Below are 19,278 nucleotides of genomic sequence, written 5' to 3'. Positions count from 1 at the left end.
AAAGCCGAGGGCTGCAGGAATGTATTGTGGGACTTCTTTTTTGAATATTTACTGCTTTCTAGGGTCAGCGGGTGACTTGTCTTTGATGGTCGTGACCCCTCCCGATGTGGGCAGCCTCTGTCTTTTAAGCACGAGCTTTTTGCACGGCGTTGAGTCAGAGTGCTGCCCTCAGAGCAGCCCCGCTTTGCCTCACACTGATGTTTGAAATTCCCATTTTGTAGTCATAGTAGTGAGTTGGACTGAGCAGCCCAAGGAATGGAGTCTTCGCTTCCTCTTACTTCATCTGTACACATTTGGCAAGGTACTGAAACCCTGTGTTGCTAGCGAGACCAGACCTGTGGGAGTTTTCAGGAGAAGTGACTCAGCTGTCTGTGCACAGCCCTGGGCCGCCTGCCGTTTTGAAGGGCCCACGACAGCTACGGGGGTTTCTGTCCCTGTGGTTGGTGTCAACAGAGCTAACTTGACTACCACTGAGCAAGAAGTTTTTATTACCCAGAAGCAGTTGTTGCTTCAGACGCTTACCCAGTTAATGCATTCGTCATCCTAAGCACGCATCACCGGGACATCCACATATACTCACACCTGTGTCGTCTGGGAGATTCAGGAACAGATGTGGTTATAGAAGCTTGAAAGGTCAAAACAGTTGATTTTTGATGATCCAGGATAGGGTTAACATAGATACAGCATTAACAGGCATTCTGGGTAGTTCATAGATGTATTTAATTTTAGCCATTAATTTAACTTGCTCGACTTCCTCCCTTCATTAAAACGTTTCCTAAAGTGGAAGGAGTTGCTTTTCTCATTCTCACATGTATCAAAATAACACGGAGAGTCAGCACCTAAATAACAGTGTTTAAAATATGTAGCAGTTACTGTTTTAAAGGATTCAGTAGGGGGAGAGAGGGACAGCGCAGATGCCTAGCACCCTTTACTCTAAGACGCCGCATCGTGCAGTCATCGTGTGAAACCTGGAAGCCTTTGGTGTGGTGTGGTGTAAGGATGTTCTCCCATTCCATCTGGCTCTCAGAAATCTCCGGGTATGAGGTTTCGTTCACTCTCTATAAAATTCGTGAACTAAATGAAACGAGAGTGTAGTTTTGAGTATTTGTAGACCATAGATAGTACTTGCAGTCGTTTCTTCCCTTTGCATTGTTATGCCCCGTCTGCTCCCCTCCTACATACTCTTTGTCATGGCTCCACTCCTCACCCAGAACTCTGATCTGGATATCTGGGAGACCTTTATCTCCCCACATCCAGTCAGTTTTCAAGCCTGATTCGTACCTCTTCAATATGGCGTCTCTGCATGGTTCCCAAACTGTGCATGGAGGCACCCCGGGGCATTGGAGCAAACTCAGGGTGCGAGCATTGTGGGATATTTTTGATGTTCAAAGGAGGCCTCTCTCAGACATCCCATGAACTACTAGCTGGAGGTATTCACAGTTTCAACATTCTGTGGCTCCATTCCTTTCAGTGACCTCTGGTCTTTCTGGACCGGTGTTTTAGTGGTTGCTGGGTTGAAGAGCCAGCGTCACGCCAGCAGGAGGAGAAGGAAGGGTGCTGGTGTTCAGTTGATGGCAACGTTGGAGGAGTTGTGCAGTGCCCAGCAAGCACTAAGGGGTTAGGGCACGAGGGCTTACTAAGTGGTTGGACCTAACTACCTAAGCTTTTGGGTATTCTTTTGGCCTGGAAGTGCTATGAAAATATTACTGAGACACACAGGGTGCTGTGACTTGAAAGTTGGGAATGTCTGGCTTACATCCTTTTTTTCCCCATCGGATTCCCGCTGCTCTGGTCCCCGGCCGTTCGTCCTTTCCTGCCTGGACGGTGACAATGGTGTTCTCTTTTGCTTGGGAAGTTCTCCCTTCAAGGCTTACTTCAGGGGCTGCCTCCTTTCTTTTATTTATTTTATTTTTAAAGATTTATTTATTTATTAGAGAGAGAGAGAGAGAGAGGTGTGAGCCAGCACAGGGGTGGGGTGAGGTGGGTGGGGGAAGGGCAGAGGAAGAGGGAGAATCTCAAGCAGACTCCCCCCCCCCCCCCGAGGACAGAACCCAACGGGGAGTGGGGGGTGCTTGATCTCATGACACCAAGATCATGACCTGAGCGGAAATCAAGAGTCAGATGTTCAACTGACTGAGCCATCCAGGCGAGGGGCTGCCTCCTTTAAAGAAAACTTTCCCTCCTGGTTATATTTGCTATCCAGATAGGCAGATTTCTGAAATTCGCCCACTGTTGCCATTGCATCTGTCACCCTGTATGGTGATGATCTGTTTCTGTATCTTTCTGCAGCTTTGCTGTAAACACTGTGAAACCAGGGACCCTGCTTTAGTCCTTTTTGTCCTCTATGACAGTGACAGTGTCTAGAACAGAGGATACACTTTTTGATGATAATTATAAGACAAGACCTTACTGTAGCTGGTACAGGACAAAAATCTTATTCTGTTGCTTTATTTTCCAATATGCTGTATGTAGTTTGAATTTTTCAGTGTTAAGAACCAAACAGTAAAATGATATTGTTGTTAATTAAATGCATAAAGGACAGTTTGACCATCAACTTATTTTCTTTGCATGTGGTCACTGAATAAAGTATTATATGGTCGTTGATGTTTAATTCAGACAATTTTTTATGTTTACACCTGTATCCATTTGGACAACTTCTTAGCCAGTAAGTAGAGCCGTCCATCGGTGTTCTAAAAGACATGCAGTTGCTAGTAAGGGACCAGGTAACTGGAGTAGCAGGACAGAAATACTGCCAATTCTTCCTTGTCATCATTTAAGAAGTAGATTTCATTTATTTTTTAAGATTTTATTTATTTGAGAGCGAGCGAGTGAGCATGAGCAGGGGTGGGGGCAGAGAGAGAGGGAGAAGCAGACTCCCTGCCGAGCAGGGATTCCCAGGACCCTGGGATCATGACCTGAGTCCAAGGCAGACGCTTAACCAACTGAGCTACCCAGGTGCTCCTTAAGTAGTAGATTTTAATGTCTGTCTGCTGTCCCCCCCCATCTCCTCTTAGAGCACCCCGGTAGAACTGATCTTGGTTAATAATTAGCACCACTTTCGGGGCACCTGGGTGGTTCAGTCGTTAAGCGTCAGCCTTCAGCTCAGGTCATGATCCCAGCGTTCTGGGATCGAGCCCCGCATGGGGCTCCCTGCTCAGTGGGAAGCCTGCTTCTCCCTCCCCCACTCCCCCTCTTGTGTTCCCTCTCTTGCTGCCTCTCTCTCTGTCAAATAAATAAATAAAATCTTCAAAAAAAAAAAAAAAATGAGCACCACTTTCTTTTTTCCATACTCTTGGAAAGCATTTTGGTGATAGTCTTTTAGAGTTCCTTTTGCCTTTTAAAATTAAGAATAATTTAAAAATAATTTCAAGTTTACAAAATGGTTAGAAAAATTGTACAGAGGGGCGCCTGGGTGGCACAGCGGTTAAGCGTCTGCCTTCGGCTCAGGGCGTGATCCCGGCGCTATGGGATCAAGCCTCACATGAGGCTCCTCCGCTATGAGCCTGCTTCTTCCTCTCCCACTCCCCCTGCTTGTGTTCCCTCTCTCGCTGGCTGTCTCTATCTCTGTCAAATAAATAAATAAAAATCTTTAAAAAAAAAAAATTGTACAGAGTTCCCATATACTCTTTTCTCAGATTTCAGATTTTCCAACTGTTACCATTTGAGTAATATGGTAAAATTAACTGTATTCGCTCCCCCAACGCCCTCAACCCTCGCCCTCCATTGCTGGGTTTTTGCGTTTGAGTTATTTAAGTTGGTGTCTTTTTAATCCCTTAGGATTTCAGTGTAGATTTTCTAGAAACATTCTCCTATATAACCACATCATCAAAATCAGGAAATTATCATTGATCTAAATCTATAATCTGCAGACCCTATTCAAGTGTCACCTTTTATCCAGTAATGCCAGGATCTAATTCAATATCACACATTGAATTTAGTCTCCTTGTCTTTCATGACCTTGACATTTTTAAAGAGTACAAATTACTTTGTGGAAATGCCTTGCAGTTTGGGTTTGTCTTATGATCCTCTCTCTCTCTCTCTCTCTCTCTCTCTTTTTTTTTTTTTTTTTTAAAGTAGGCTCCATGCCCAACACGGGGGTTGAACTCATGACCCTGAGATTGAGAGTCAGACGCTTAACCGACTGAGCCAGGCAGGCGCCTCTTATGATTCTTTGGATTTTGCATTTTTGAGAGGCTACCACAGATGCGTTCTGGCTGCGTGATGTTAGGAGTTGCAGGATATCGGTTTGTTCCGTTACCCGTGGTAACTATTATCACCTGGCTGAGATGGTGTCTGCATTCATCTATCTCCTTATGGACTCACTGTCCAGATTTGACAGAAAGATGATGCAGACGGATCCTTTATTTTCCTGATTCTACCCCTGGAATCTTCCATTTCTCCAGGACGCCCTGGTTTCTTTCAGTGGAGAGTGGTATTTAGAAACCAAGTCTGGGCATTATGTGTACTTACTGTACTAGGATATTGTTGCTTCTAGGTCCACCCATGCAGATTTTTTAGAAACAGTAGCTCATATTGATGTTTCCAATTCCATTATCCTCAGTATATTTATTTGCTCAGTATCTCCTGTAAATAATCAGTCTTTGCTTTTTTTGTTTTTGAGAGAAAGAGAGAGTGCAAGCAAGAGACGGGGAGGAGCAGAGGGAGAGGGGGAGGGAGAATCCTGAGCATCAGCCCCACGCCAGCACAGAGCCCGATGCGGGGCTCGATCTCACCACCCTGAGATCGTGACCTAAGCTGAAATCAGGAGTTGGATACTCAATCTACTGAGTCACCCAGGCTTCCTAGTCAGGCTCTGCCTTTTTTTTTTTTTTTTTTAAACAAGCTTGTTGAGATATAATTCACATTCTATATAATTCACCCATTTGAAGTATATAGTTTAATGGTTTATAGTAGAGTCAGTGAGTTACACAACCATACACAATTCTTTTAAATACAAACTGTACAAAACCTGGATGCAGTAAAAAGTAAGAGTCTTGTACATTTCATTCGCCAGAAGTAACCACAGTAACTCTTCTTGTACACATTAAGGTGAAAACCACATGTTGGAATAAAGTGACGGCAGAAGTGTGGTTAGCTTCAGCCCTGAGACCCCCTTGACGATATTACTAGCTAATGGGGTGCCTGGCTGGCTCAGTCAGTAGAGCATGCAGCTCTTGATCTCGGCGTTGTGAGTTTGAGCCCCATGTTGGGTGTAGAGCTTGCTTAAAAAAATAACAATAAAAAAGATAATTACTGCCTAGCAAACCCAAAGCATGGGTAGGCAGGCAGGCCAGAAGGTGAGGCGACGGGAGCTGGGGAAAACAGAATCTGTCTGTATTGGTTGGGTCGCCCATATTAATTGGTTTGGGTGTCCCAGAGTCCTTACCTATGTCCTCAGGCACTAGTTTTGTTTGTCGTTGTTTTTTTGCTAGGTTGAGGGGAGAGAGGGATGTCCTGGTGAGCATGCTTGGAAAGCAGTTTGCGAATGCATTTCGGTTGCTGGTAGTGCTTTCATCAAGTCTGTGTCACACTGCCTGTGGACATCTGTGTTCACTGCACTCAGCTCTGCCCTCTTTTGATGCTTAACTACCCATCAGTGTGACTTTCCACCTGCTGTTTCAGTTCAGTCTCTCCCTTCTCAAAATGACCTTATAGCTTAAGTTAGTAGTACTGGTTGACTCCTGTTTATTATTAAAAATGTGCATAGATGGGTAGGTGGATAGGTAGGTAGGTAGTTAGGATGATCCAAATAGGGCAGAGTTGTTGATGTGTGAAGAAGCAAAACTGCTGGGGTTTTGGGGGAAGGAGTTAGTCATCTCTGACATTTCCATGTAGGCTGGCTCCTGTACTAAAGAAGAGAGCTTTGTGAGCCCGTGACTGTGTTTGTTTTGGGTTATTTTTGGATGGCGATCTGGACAGAGAGTGTGACTGTGATGTGAGGACTGCCAAAGACAGTTCTCGTTCTCAGAGGCTCTGGGGTGCCACCTTCAGCAGCTCCCCCTCGGGGTCTCACTATCCATCGCAGGCGTTTGTTAGCTACTCATCTTCTACCTTTGAATTCACGACAGCCCGTCGACAGTTCACCCCATCCCCAGCGTGGGGCCTTGAGCGTTTCTGCTCATGAGAATGGTCCCGGGTCTTTAACTTCAGAGCCCTGTTGACTGCCGAGACATCTGCTAGGGATGGCCGCTAGACCGCACAGAAATTTATATTCCGTGGTCAGGTTGATTCTCTTGGCTCCCTCTCATTACAGAAGGCTTTCTTCCCCCACCTGGTTAGAGCTTCCAGAGCCCCATAACCGACACGGTCTTCCTATCTGCAGCTGGAGAGTACTTTTGCAGTAGGTTTTTTAAAAATATGTGTGAGTATTGGTGATGAGGGCTTTCCCAAGTGGGTACACAACCTTTGATATTTTTAAAAGGAATTTTAGCAGCTCTGGAAAAACTCTATATCCTGATGGCTGTCATGTCCCTGCTTGGGGGAGATGGTCTGAAAGAGAGACAGAATCATAGGGCATTGGGTGGAGGTTGGAGATAGATCATAAGTGCAGCTGAAAGGAAGTCGTAGGTTTATTAGGTTTTGTTAAATTGCCATATTCATTGATCAGCTTCTTAAACAGTGAAAACAATACGACCTTCTGTGTCCAGTGACTTGGGAAATTGTGGCCATTATCTGTTACAGCCTAACTGATTAAACTGAGGATTGTTATAAACTTGGGTAAAATTCTAAACTGAGACCAAACCATTTTCAGTGTTCTTCTGTAAAACAGAGTAACTCATCTGCCTAAGTCTGGCGTTTGTTTTTGTTTTTCTTAGAAGCTTCTGATGAATGTAGCAAATGCCAAAAACTAGCAGTGAAATGACAGAACTGATGTTGGGATTGAAATGTGTTCCTCTTTAGTTTACTTGCTTAAAAAGCTTATTTCTTTTCTTTTCTTTTCTTTTCTTTTTTCTTTTTTCTTTTTTCTTTTCTTTCAATATTTTATTTATTTATTTGAGAGAGAGAGTGAGTGAGAGCATAAATAGAGGGGAGAGGAAGAGGGAGAAGCAGACTCTCCGCTGAGCAGGGAGCCCAACATGGGGCTCGATCCCAGGACCCCAGGATCTTGACCTGAGCTGAAGGCAGACGCTTAACTGAGCGAGTCACCCAGTGCCCCAAAAAGCTTATTTTCAATAGAAGAAGGTGGGGGAAGCATAAATAATCATTTCCAGTTTTTGCACCATGATTAACATTTTGGTGTGTATAGAAGACTTTTTTCTTTGGGCACACGTGGAAATATAGGTGCTTTTAAAAAATGCATTTTTTTCACCTAAATGTGGTCATACTACCTTTGCTCTCCTGTTTTTTGTTTTTTTTTTAAGTTGACATTTGAACATCTGTTATATGCTACTCTTAGGTAGTTACATATCTTTGAGTAAAAGACAAACTTGACCTTAAAGAGTCAACCAGACTGAAGAAGGAGGGGTAGGGATATGGGGTGTGTTTCTTGCTTTGTTTACTTGTTTAATGATTTTTATTTTTATTTGTTTTTTCTTTTTAAGTAGGCGCCGTACCCAGTGTGTAGCCCAACACAGGGCTTGAGCTCAGCCACCCTGAGATCGAGACCTGAGCTGAGCTCAAGAGTCGGATTCTTAACTGACTGCGCCACCTCAGGCACCCCTATTTGTTTAATGATTTTTAAAAACATTTAATCACAATGGAAGTTTTTCCATGTTAAATATTGACACAAACCATATTTCCTGTGACCCCTTGGTATTCTGTTGTATATGGCTGTGATCATTTAACTAATTCCCTATTGATGGGCATTTAGGTTGGTCCCAATTTTTGATATTAACACCACAGTAAATATCTTTGTTTATTTTCTTAATTATTTCCTTAGAGTATGTTGTTAAAATTGCAGTTGTTGACTCAGAGTATTCTTTTGTTTTTTTATTTTTACATTTTAGTTTCTTGTCAAATTCAGTGGTGTTAATTCTCTTCTGGTTTTCAGAGGTCAGACAGATTGAGTCATGAAATAGCTAAAGATTGGTGGCATTTAATTTTGCAGTGTAGCATGGAGTTAATTAAATCACTGCCATTTTAAAAGTTTTGATTTTAAGCTTAATTCCGAAATACAGTATTTGAAGCATACTGAAAAGATAACACAATATGATAGTCACTCATCATCCTGGTTTAAGTTCTTCAACATTTTGCCAGGTTTGCTTCATTTCCATCTTATTTTTTCATAAAGGTATTAAATGTTCCAAAGCCCCATCCTTCCTTCCCTTTCGTCCCTTCTTCCCTCCCTTGCTCTCAAGGTAACCACTGCCCTCTTGCTGGCATGTTACTCTCATGCATGTTTTTTTGTTCTTTGGGGGGAAAGAACCCAAGTTTCAGTAGCTTGGTCCTTCCTCCCTCCCCCCCTTCCTTCCTTCCTTCCTTCCTTCCTTCCTTCCTTCCTTCCTTCCTTCCTTCCTTCCTTCCCCTCCGCCCCTCCCTCCCCCCCTTCCTTCCTTCCTTCCTTCCTTCCTTCCTTCCTTCCTTCCTTCCCTTCCTTCCCTTCCTTCCCTTCCTTCCTTCCTTCCTTTCTTTTTTCCCTCCCTTCCTTTCTTATTTTTAAATTTTAACTCCAGTGTAGTTAACATACAGTATTATGTTAGTTTCAGGTGTGTAATAGTAGTGATTCAACAATTCTGTACATTACTCAGCACTTATCATGATAATGGTACTCTTTAATCCCTATCACCTGTTTCCCTCAGCCACCCCCACCTTCCAGTCTGTCTCACATGTTTTTGCGCTTCTGCTGTATACATATGTATCTACTGACCATTTGGTTTTGTGTTTGTGGGCTTACGAGAATGCTGTCCTTCTGTACTTCACCTTTTACAACTTTTACTTTACATCATTTTGGGGTGTGTCTAAGGTGTGATATAAGTAGATTTCATTCATTTTTAACCTGCTATATAGTATTCCATTGTATTTTTTTAAAACTCAATTTATTGTTTCTATAGACTACATATGTAGTAATAAAATTGCTATTTTAAAATTTTTTTCTGATGTCGCAATTGTACATATAAAATTGGGGGTTTATGAATTACGGATTTCTGTGTGATGACTATAGTTGTATATGTAGTTTGTGCGTAGCTACTCAGCTCAAGACGTCAGCAGCATCAGTAATCAGAGCTCGCACACTTAGTGCTGCTCACTGCTCACCGTGCACCAGGTTCTGGGCTTTTCGTGTGTTCCGTATCTTATGTCATTTCATCCTCACAACAAGATAAGGAAATCGAGGCACAGAAAGGTTAAGTAAGTTGCCTAAGAGCACCCTGTTAGCAACGACAGTGCTGCAGTTGAACCCCAGCACCTAACCCTGTACACACTGCCTTTTAATGTAGTCTTTTGTTGCTTTTTGTCATAAACGAAAGATAAAAATTGCCTAGTGAATACAGGATCATCACATTAAAACAATATGAGTTGGTGGTTGGATGTCATAGTTGAAGTGATTTCTAATTTGGTTGAGTTCCCGATTGTTTCTCCTCATAGAGGCACATCCTCATTTACCCATGGGGATTTGGGGTTTTTTTAAGCATTGATTGTGTCTCGTTGATTGAAAAAGTTTAGGTACATGTTCTACCACCTTAGAGCCTTTAGGGCATCAAGGCAACACTGTGTCTAACTTACTACTTTGTGTTCCTGCCTTAGTGTCAATGGAGTTATTGGCCCCCAAATTCTTGTGCTAATAACGGTGTGCAATGTCGTTCTCCTGTGTAAGCCTGTTTTGATGTGGGGAGGCTGTGTTTACTGCTCCAGCTTGTAATGTCAGAGCACATCTTCCCCCTCAAAGTAGATCAAGCACTCCTTTTGCTTGCCCCTTGGGTCGTGGAAGGATTCACTGCTGAAGTGCCCAGAGTCTGGGGCCTGAGGTGAGCAGTCCTGGAGGACCAGGCCGCCATGACGAACCTGGGGCGTGGGTCTATATAGACTTTCCACTAGTCAAAGCCCTGAGACCTTTCTCAGGCCTGATGACTTTCCTATTACACTTCCTCTTAAAAAAAAAGAAAAGGAAACCTCAGAGGTTAGCGCTCCTGCTTCCTTTCTCCTGCCCCTACTGCATCTGCTCCTGAGTTAAGCACACACCTCTCTCCCTCTGTTTGCCTCCACTGAGAGCCTATGTGGAGCATATTGGTGATGGAATGTGTTCGCTCAGTGGAAATTACTGAGTCCCACTTTGGACCTACGGAATCAATCTCTGGGTGATGATCCAGTGATATGTGAATATTTTTTTAAAGTAAGCTCTACACGCAACGTGGGCCGTTAATGGCCCTGAAATCAAGAGTCATCACATGCTCTACTGACAGAGCCAGCCAGGCACCCCAGTGATAGATGAATTTTTAGGTTTTTCTTATGGAAGTTACAAACATGTCCTAACACAGAGAAAAACAATACTGTTAACCCTTATGTCCCTGTGGTCCAGCTATGTAATGATCAGCAGTTTGTGAGCCACTCTCCCCCATTGTCTGTGGACCCCCTCCCACCTACCCTTGATTATTTGGAAACATATCACAGATAGTATTTCTTTTTCCTGTAAATATTTCAGTGTGTATTTCTAAAAGATCACATTCTGTTTTTTTGAACAGCTGTATGTGTTTTCCTCCCAGCTTTATATATTTTTTAACAGATTTTGTTTATTTATTTATTTATTTATTAGAGAGACAGAGCGCACACGCGCACAAGCAGAGGGAGCAGCAGAGGCAGAGGGAGAAGCAGATTTCCCACTGAGCGGGGACCCTGACTTGGGGCTTGATCCCAGGACCCTGGGATCATGACCTGAGCCAAAGGCAGACGCTTAACTGACTGAGCCAGCCAACCGCCCCCCAGCTTTATATTTTTGGAAAGTTTTAGACCTATAGAAAAAAATGTAACAGTGAATACCTCTGTACCCTTTACCGAGGTTTTCCGATTTTGCCTTGTCTGTCTCACCGTGTGTGTGTGTGTGTGTGTGTGTGTGTGTGCGCGCGCGCGCGCGCGCGCACACACGCACACATCTTATATACCTTATATACCTTTTGTTGTTGTTATTATACCCTTTGAAAGTAAGTTGGGATTTCATGACAGTTCACTTCTAAATATTCGGCTTATTTCTCCTAAGAGCAGGGATGTTCTCCTATATAACTACAATATAATAATCATACTTTGAACATTTTCTCTCTAAATGTCCAAATAATGTGCTTTATAGCTTTCCTTTAAAAAGGATGAAACATTACATTTGATCTACAACAATTCCTTCTTTTTAAAAACTCTCTGATGACTTGCTGTTTTTCAGTGTGGGCCACTTGTTTAAATAGATCCCTGAATTTGAATTTGTCTTATTGTTTTATCACGATTAGACTCAAGTGACATATTTTTGGCAGAAAGACTGTGTAGTGATATTTTCTTCTTAGCACATCACATATGTCAGCTCGTCATTGTCAGTGACAAACCTCATGTTAGGCTGGTCACCTGGTTAAGTAGCATCTGCCAGAGTTTTCCACCGCAGAAGCACCCATTCCCTTCTGTCGAGGAGTCTTAACCTGATTCACTTAGTACAGTGTGTGTCTTTAGGTACACAGAGGGCCAAAGTAAGATTCATCCGTATTTTTGAGGAACACCCTTAGTTTCTTGGCTTTTTGTTATTAGAACTAACATGACCTGGGGCGCCTGGGTGGCCCAGTCAGTTAAGCATCCGACTCTCGGTTTCGACTCAGGTCATAATCTCAGGGTTGTGAGATCGGACTCTGTGCTCAGCGCGGAGCCTGCTTGAGATTCTTTCTCCCTCTCCCTTTGCTCCTCCCCTATCCTCCTAAAATAAATCTTAAAAAAAAAAAACAAAAACTAAGCGTGGGCAGAAATAGGGAAGTAAGAGGCTAGGAATATGAGCGCATGTGAACTCAGAGGAATATGTGTGTGTCTGAGGTCACGGAATGGTGGGGGGGTCCTATTCCTGTTCTGCCCATCGTGTATTGCGTTAGCCCTGCAACTGGACCCTAAGGGATTAGAGTCTGGAAGAGTGAGGAAGTATCCGCAGTATCATGACTGTAACAGAATGTTGAGCTTTTGTGGCTGCTTGCGTGGACCTGTAATGTCCAATTGACCTTCAAAGGTGAGAGAGGCCCATCAGCTTACATATATTTGAGATTGCTCCTGTTAACACCTGACTACATAACTGTCATAATCTTCAGTGAGAGTCCTTACTACCTTGAATCATGATCAGATTTACTTGTAACAAAGCTTTGTCTTTTCCAGTGGGTGAATTCGTAAGTGATGTTCTGCGAGTTCCAGAAAAGTGCCGGTTTTTCCACAAAGAGCAGATGGAGGTGTGCGAGAATCACCAGCATTGGCACACTGTAGTCAAAGAGGTAAAAGAATGGATTATGTATTGTTTTTCCTGTTAAGGGAGAAAGCATTTTCTCCCAGACCTCATGATTTCAAATTGATTTTATTTTCCCTTTATGTCTTCAGAGTTTACGATTACTTGTAGCTTCTAAATTAAAAATATTTGGGAGGGTATTTTTATAGGGAAATACGGAGTTGACAGTCCTGCCCCTCAGGTTAAGATGTTGAAAAGCAAGGATGCTGTCCGTCGGGTGACCAAAGAGGCCACCCCCACCCTAGGGCCTTAGAGTAGAAATAGCCAATTATAGAAGATCCACGTCTTGACATATGTACTGATAGGATTAGATGCCATTTCATTCTTCTGGAAGGAGAAATAGCCTTTCTTTCTTTTTTTTTTTTTTTTAAAGATTTTATTTATTTATTTAACAGAGATAGCCAGCGAGAGAGGGAACACAAGCAGGGGGAGTGGGAGAGGAAGAAGCAGGCTCATAGTGGAGGAGCCTGAAGTGGGGCTTGATCCCATAACGCCGGGATCACGCCCTGAGCCGAAGGCAGGCGCTTAACCGCTGTGCCACCCAGGCGCCCCAGAAATAGCCTTTCTTAAACATGCCTTCTGTAGTTAAGTGGGATCTCTAGTCAGTTTCTTCGGTCAAATTCTAACACCATCCCCTCACAGCAAGGAATGTTAATTATCGCTGACCACCTTTAGCCAGCATTGGTAATTACTAGAAGAACTCCCTCTTCCTTAATTTTTTCTAACTTTGGGCTTTCATTGTTTCTGGCCCAGATGATGTTTCCCCATCGCAAGTTAAGCAAAATTTGTAAATCTTCCTAAAATAATGGCATCACAACTTGTTAACAGAAAATTTATGTGTCCGTGAGAGAAAGCATTACCTAGTGATTTGAGAGGCATTTCTTTTGGATAAAGCTAATGATTGGGGACTACTTGACCAAATGTATTAGTGTTCTGACGTGGATCTGTGGGGTTTCTTTTAGGCCTGTCTGACTCAGGGAATGACCTTGTATCGCTACGGCATGCTGCTGCCCTGTGGGGTAGACCAGTTCCACGGCACTGAATACGTGTGCTGCCCTCAGACAAAGATTATTGAATCTGCTGTGTCAAAGGAAGAGGAGGAAGAGGAAGAGGAAGAAGAGGAGGAGGATGAAGAGGAAGACTATGATATTTACAAAAGGTAATTCTTGTCCTGCACCTGTGAAGTGGTTTTGCTGGTGGCACTGGGCCGCCAGTCCCTCCCTCTGGATAAAGTAGGCATTCCCTCATTCACGCTGGAGTTGAGCCAGCTGGCATTTCATTCTAGCTACGGTACTTTCTGCAGGCTAATGCTGTCCTTGCCCACTCCGCCTTTTTGCTGGTGTAGCTGGGCTGAAGGCTGTAGTGGCACAGTGAGCTGTGAGTTGAGCTTATTTCCTGTCTCTGTTTTTGTGTTTCAAAATAGGGAAGAGAATCATTGTTGTGCTGTGCACATAGGAATCGGTATTAACCTTCCTCTTCTGTTTTGACCTTTAGTGAATTTCCTACTGAAGCAGATTTGGAGGACTTCACAGAAGCAGCTGTGGATGAGGACGACGAGGATGAGGAGGAAGGGGAGGAAGTGGTGGAAGACCGTGATTACTACTATGACACCTTTAAAGGAGATGACTACAATGAGGAGAACCCAACCGAACCCAGCAGCGATGGGACGATTTCAGAAAAGGAAATTACTCACGACGTTAAAGGTAACCCGATGTAAAGCCATGGCATTCAAATCCATTTGGTAATACCTGCTTATAATTTTGGACTGCGTTCATCAAAGGTAAGTCACAGAAGGAGAGGTGGCGCTCCTGGGTGCTGACGTGAAGTCGGCTCTCCAGCACGCTGGTGGCGCCATGTTAGCGCTGGGGGGCCAGGCCGCTGCGGGGTCTGGCAGTGGACACACTCATGGAGGGACCCAGAGTTGAATCAGAAACTGTCATTTGCATTGTAAGGACCTAACTAGAGAAGAAGGACCAGACCAGAGAATCAGGGAGATAAAGTGGTTTATGCTTGGGCAGGATTCTTCCACACGCAGCCTGAAGTGTTCTCTCCCCAAGGGGAGCCCCCTCCTCAATACTTCTAAAGCCCTGACCTTCCAGAATGGAAGTGACTTCTTGGTTCTTTTCCTGAGCGCGTTCCCATCTGTAGGCTGCCCTGTTTGTCCACCAGAAAGATGTCTGTGACTGGGAGGGTGGGGTTTAATGACCAACTGGTGAAGGATTTTCATCTTGCCAGTTGCCCAGAAAGAGAAAAGAAGGTTGTGACCATTCTAGAGCCATTGACGTGCAGCCTCTGCTGAGTGTGTACTTAAAGGCAGTTAAGCTCTGAAGAATTATTTAGGACTCCATGTGGGGGAAATACGTAGCAAGTCTAGAAGTTTATGATTCACCCTGGAGAACATAAAAACACACACACGTGCATTCTGGGTGCTTACTAGCATTTCCCGTGGTTGTCACCACGAAAGCAGCCTTTTCACCTGCACGGGGCTCCTTTGGTCCTTGACACCAGCACGATCGACAAGTCAGGCAGTCGTCTCCACTCCCCAGATCAGAAACGTGAGGCTCGCAGAGCTGTGAGACACGTCAGTCTAGACTCCAGACAGTGTGAGAAACACTATTTTCACTCCTTGCATGCCTTCACTGCATACGGCAGAACGGGAAGACGCCTGTGTCCCCCTGAACGACGGGCTGGAGTCGGTGATTAGCTGGCCAGGGTGGCGAGGTCCCGTCCAGGCTCGGCCTCCGCGGAGGCCCGGCGAGGCCCCTAGCGACGGTGAAGCATGCGAAGCCGCTGCGTCTGTCCTGCTCACATTCTGACCGTTTCCACACAGCTGTCTGCTCCCAGGAGGCGATGACGGGGCCCTGCCGGGCCATGATGCCTCGTTGGTACTTCGACCTCTCCAAGGGAAAGTGCGTGCACTTTATATATGGCGGCTGCGGAGGCAACAGGAACAATTTTGAGTCTGAGGATTATTGTATGGCTGTGTGTAAAGCGATGAGTAAGTCCCGGCGCGCGGGCTCCGTGCAGCGGCCCTGTCTTGTCCGGCGTTCTGTCTCTCTCCCGGCCGTCCTCGTGACTGCATCTGTGTAGTGCTTCCTGCCGACTCAGGTGTTTGCTGTCCGTCCTTTCTCCCCCCATCTCTGTGCTTTCTAGATCTAGGCTTTGCTTTCCTGTTGGCAGTCTCGAGCCCAGTTCTGTATGTCCCATGCTCACCGTGGGTCTGGTGGTGGTGGTGGCGGTGGTGGCGTGTCCCCTCCCTGGCACAGTGGGAGAGCCCAGGAGCCCGTTCTTCCGCATCTTGTCTTGTTGTCTGTGGGCTCCCGGAGTGCTTCTGTGGTGCTTGGGGCGGCAGCCTTGCCCTTGGCTGGCTGTGGTGCAAAGGCACACAGCGGTGAGCTCAGCGGCCGTGAGTTCTGCCCATTCCCGTTTCTGGGCTGTTTCCTCTCATTGTCGTCTTTTGAGCCACCCTGTCGCCCACCCTCATGGTGCATGTTGGCTAAGGGGGATGCCCGCCCCTCAAAGAAGGGACCCTACGAATACTTTTTTGGAGAGTCCAGAATATTGAAATGTCTTGCTTTATGCACTCTAGGGAGCGAGCTCTGCAGTTGCATGGGAGTAACTGTTTCTCCAGTGTTTTGGCAACGCTGGCTCATGCAGAGCTTTAGGAAGTGAAAGAATTTTAGTTCACGTGTCCTGGGGTCACAGAGGAAATTCAGTGGTTCAGCTGAGTTGGGTTCACTTAGACATGGGTAGGAGAACATTTGCTTTTTCTCCATGGTTACTCCCCTTCCTTTTTAAGGCCCCCTGTCTCTTACCTTGCAGTACTAGCCCATGCGTTTGGAAAATCCTCACTCAGGCTAGGCACTCATTTTTGGTTCTGATTCTGGAACTCGTTAGAATAAGGAGTTGCTGGTCGTTCCTGGTTTTTGCTCTTAAGATATTTGGCTGTAGCTCCTGGTGGATTTTCATTCAGATACCTTCATGTGCCTCTTTCCTTCCCCCACCAAAACATGTTTTAAATCTTCATATGATCTGGTACTCTTAGCACCTCCGCTCTAGCTGCTGCTCTGTGGAAAAGCTGTTTTTATTAGAAATAATTGAAAGTGTGGAAACAATACGAGTCCTTAGGGACCTTTGGTGGCAGAAACTTTTTTATTCAGGACAGATTTAGAGACACAACTTATTGTGATCTTTCCGGCTTTGTAAAATTGAGGTGCGACAACACATTATTTGGGGGTGAAGCCCGGGGAATCGGGTCCTTAAAGATCTCCCGGAGTGCGGAGAGGATCACATAGACAGTGCTTAGCGCTCTGATGGGATGGCCCTTCCTTAGAGCGTTAATGGCTCTGCGGTGTGCAAAGTGGTAGTTTCCCCGTGCTTCCGGTAGGAAGACTTGCCAGAGCACAGCATGGTGTTCGTGTACTTGTGGCGCCCCCGGTCGAGTGCTTTGAGAGCTTAGCAGCATCACTGTGCCACTGGTCACGTTTGTGCCCCTTCAGGGGAAGGGGTCAGATGTGGGCAAATGTGCTGGTTTCTTGAGCTGGTGGTTTTCATATGGGCAGAAGGATGTGGTTCTAGGTCCGGGTCCCATTATATTTTCAGAAGCAGAGCTCTGGGGCCGCTAGGCCTTTACCTTTTTGTTCCCAGGGGGTGGAAGCAGCTTGTGTTTTGTATTATCTTTATCCAGCCCAGTGATAGGAACCAAAGACTGTCTCCAGCACGTAAGCCTTTAAGCTGCAGACGTGCGTTGCTGATGGCAACGTGCTCATTGGCACTGACGGACTTCGGGGCTTTGAAATTCTCCCGGCTGAACTTTCGAGTATCATGGGGAATGTGGTTTGTGAAGCTGTATATTCTAATTTAGTTAATCTGAAAATTGGCTGTGGTGATCCTATTGAAACTTAGGTAGGAGCCAGATATTCTTGACAGGATTTTAGTTGTAGTTTTTAGGTGTAAAGCTAAGTAAAAAGGTGTTTTGGCGGAAGAACTTTGGAGTGGCTAATTTGTAGTTACATTTGTTAGTTATACAGTTATTTTAGTGTTGTGTACAGTTACACAGTTCTGGAAATCTGGTGACTATTTCTGAATTGAAAGTCATTGGGTTTTGGTATAGACTGTCCACGTAGCTCTAACATTATGAGACAGCAAGTTGTACAAGCAAGTTTAATGTCCTTCCTCCCTGGGTGGGGGAGTTGGGAGTGAACTGGGCTAGTCAGAGTTTTTCATAGGTATTTCTTAAGGGGTCAGGTAGGTAAACTTGTCACCTCAAACCTTTCCTTCATGAGGTTAAGCTCCGTTGTGCAGCTGTTCACTTGTCTGGGGCCAGTAAGGCCTTACGCTTGACTAGCAGGAGTGTGTTTCTAATGGGTTTGCTCTCGGGGTGATGGCTTGGGAAGGCCAGTGAGTGCCATGGGTTGAAACGCCCAAAGTATCTTCACATTTTGTGGTGCGTCCTTGTCAAATACAGCAACTCAGTGTCGTCCCTCTTATCCCTGGTATTGGGGGTGGGGCTAAGACTTCTTCCATCCTATGACAACTCAAAAATTAGAGCTAAGCAGCTTGGACTTTCTCTACGCAGTCTCTATGCGAAGGCCATTCAGCACTAAAGTTCCTTTCAAAATGGAGAATTTGGGGAGGTGCATTTGCAGGTCTGATATCTGCTTTTGTCTCTGGCCAGAAGCGATCAGTGACAGCAGTAAATAATTAGATTATAGCTTTGAGGATTTCAGGAACTGAGGGAAGGTATGGAAGATTTCCTTCTCTTCCGCTGAAGTCCTAAGTAGGTGGCTCGCTGGTGCCAAAGATACCAGGGGGCATGGACTGGACTGGGGGCCAAATGTCACGGAAGGAGGATGGAGCACTGTGATCTGACCAAGTGGAGTCTTGGCAGACAGGAGCACCTTGTCCCGGGAGCACGGTGCGATGCAAACCAGTGCGCCCTTCGGGTGCTCAGCTCGGTCTTCCTCCTAGAGCACAGTGTGCTTTCTGTGTTGGGCCTGACCCGCAAAGGGAACCCCTTTTGTCATTTCGTTTCAGTTCCCCCAACTCCTCTGCCAACCAATGATGTCGATGTGTATTTCGAGACCTCTGCGGATGACAATGAACATGCTCGCTTCCAGAAGGCCAAGGAGCAGCTGGAGATGCGGCATCGCAACCGAATGGACAGGGTAAACCTTGGCACTTCCCTTGTGCTTCTGGTGTTCGGCGTTGGGTACTAGGTTTCTCATAGTTGAAGAAAAGGGACACCGTCCCCCCTAGATTGTCATGCTGTGTTAGGGTAGGTGAGGTGTGAGAGTGTAGCAGAGCTATCTTCCGGGTGAGCCTAGCCCCTCCCTCCTCCTCCACCCACCTCCCCAAGATAATGTAATTACTCTGTCAGTGCTTATCGTGTTCAGACTCTGGGAGCACTTCCTGTAACCATTATGTCCTTGGTATTTTTCTTTGCTATTAACTAGCTTTTAAAAAGTTCTGTGTTTTAAGAAGGGAAACTTTAACTGTTGTAAAGAGAAAGCTAGTGTCTTTTGCCAATAGAACAGGTAACTGTAAAAATAGATGAAAGCAAACCTATATTAACATACGTTAGCTAGATACTGTTGCCTGCTGAAGCTTCTGAGTCTTGGGATATTTTGTTTATTTGTTTAAGATTTTATTTATTTGACAGAGCAAGAGAGGGAGAGAGAGAGAGAGCACAAGTTAGGGGGATCAGCAAAGGGAGAGGGAGAAGCAGACTCCCCACTGAGCAGGGAGCCCGATGCGGAACTCGATCCCAGGGCCCTGGGATCATGACCTGAGCCGTGGGCAGATGCTTAACCCGACTGAGCCACCAAGGTGCCCCTCGGGGTGCTTTCTTAAAAGAGTTACAAGTGTTAGAGCAACATTGAGCACCGTAGTGC

The 19,278-nt window shown here is 45.2% G+C and overlaps 1 protein-coding gene across 4 annotated transcripts in view; it reads left to right on the top strand.

Annotated features, from left to right (window-relative positions):
• APLP2 (amyloid beta precursor like protein 2) overlaps positions 1-19,278 on the top strand; it is a 79,701-nt gene that overhangs the window by 43,281 nt on the left and 17,142 nt on the right. For 2 of the 4 annotated variants that reach the window (XM_045783738.2, XM_045783737.2), the window contains exons 4-8: positions 12,262-12,374; positions 13,348-13,544; positions 13,880-14,088; positions 15,216-15,383; positions 18,422-18,552. In XM_045783738.2, the coding sequence (XP_045639694.1) occupies positions 12,262-12,374; positions 13,348-13,544; positions 13,880-14,088; positions 15,216-15,383; positions 18,422-18,552 (818 nt within the window). The remainder of the gene's footprint in view (positions 1-12,261; positions 12,375-13,347; positions 13,545-13,879; positions 14,089-15,215; positions 15,384-18,421; positions 18,553-19,278) is intronic. The other 2 variants (XM_045783740.2, XM_045783739.2) reach the window with 1 other exon arrangement.

Source organism: Ursus americanus, chromosome 16 (genome assembly GCF_024610735.1).
Source record: "Ursus americanus isolate L20-20 chromosome 16, mUrsAme1.1.p, whole genome shotgun sequence".
NCBI classification, from domain to species: domain Eukaryota; kingdom Metazoa; phylum Chordata; class Mammalia; order Carnivora; family Ursidae; genus Ursus; species Ursus americanus.
Note: the sequence above shows the minus strand (reverse complement) of the source record. Positions and strands in the feature narration are given on the sequence as shown.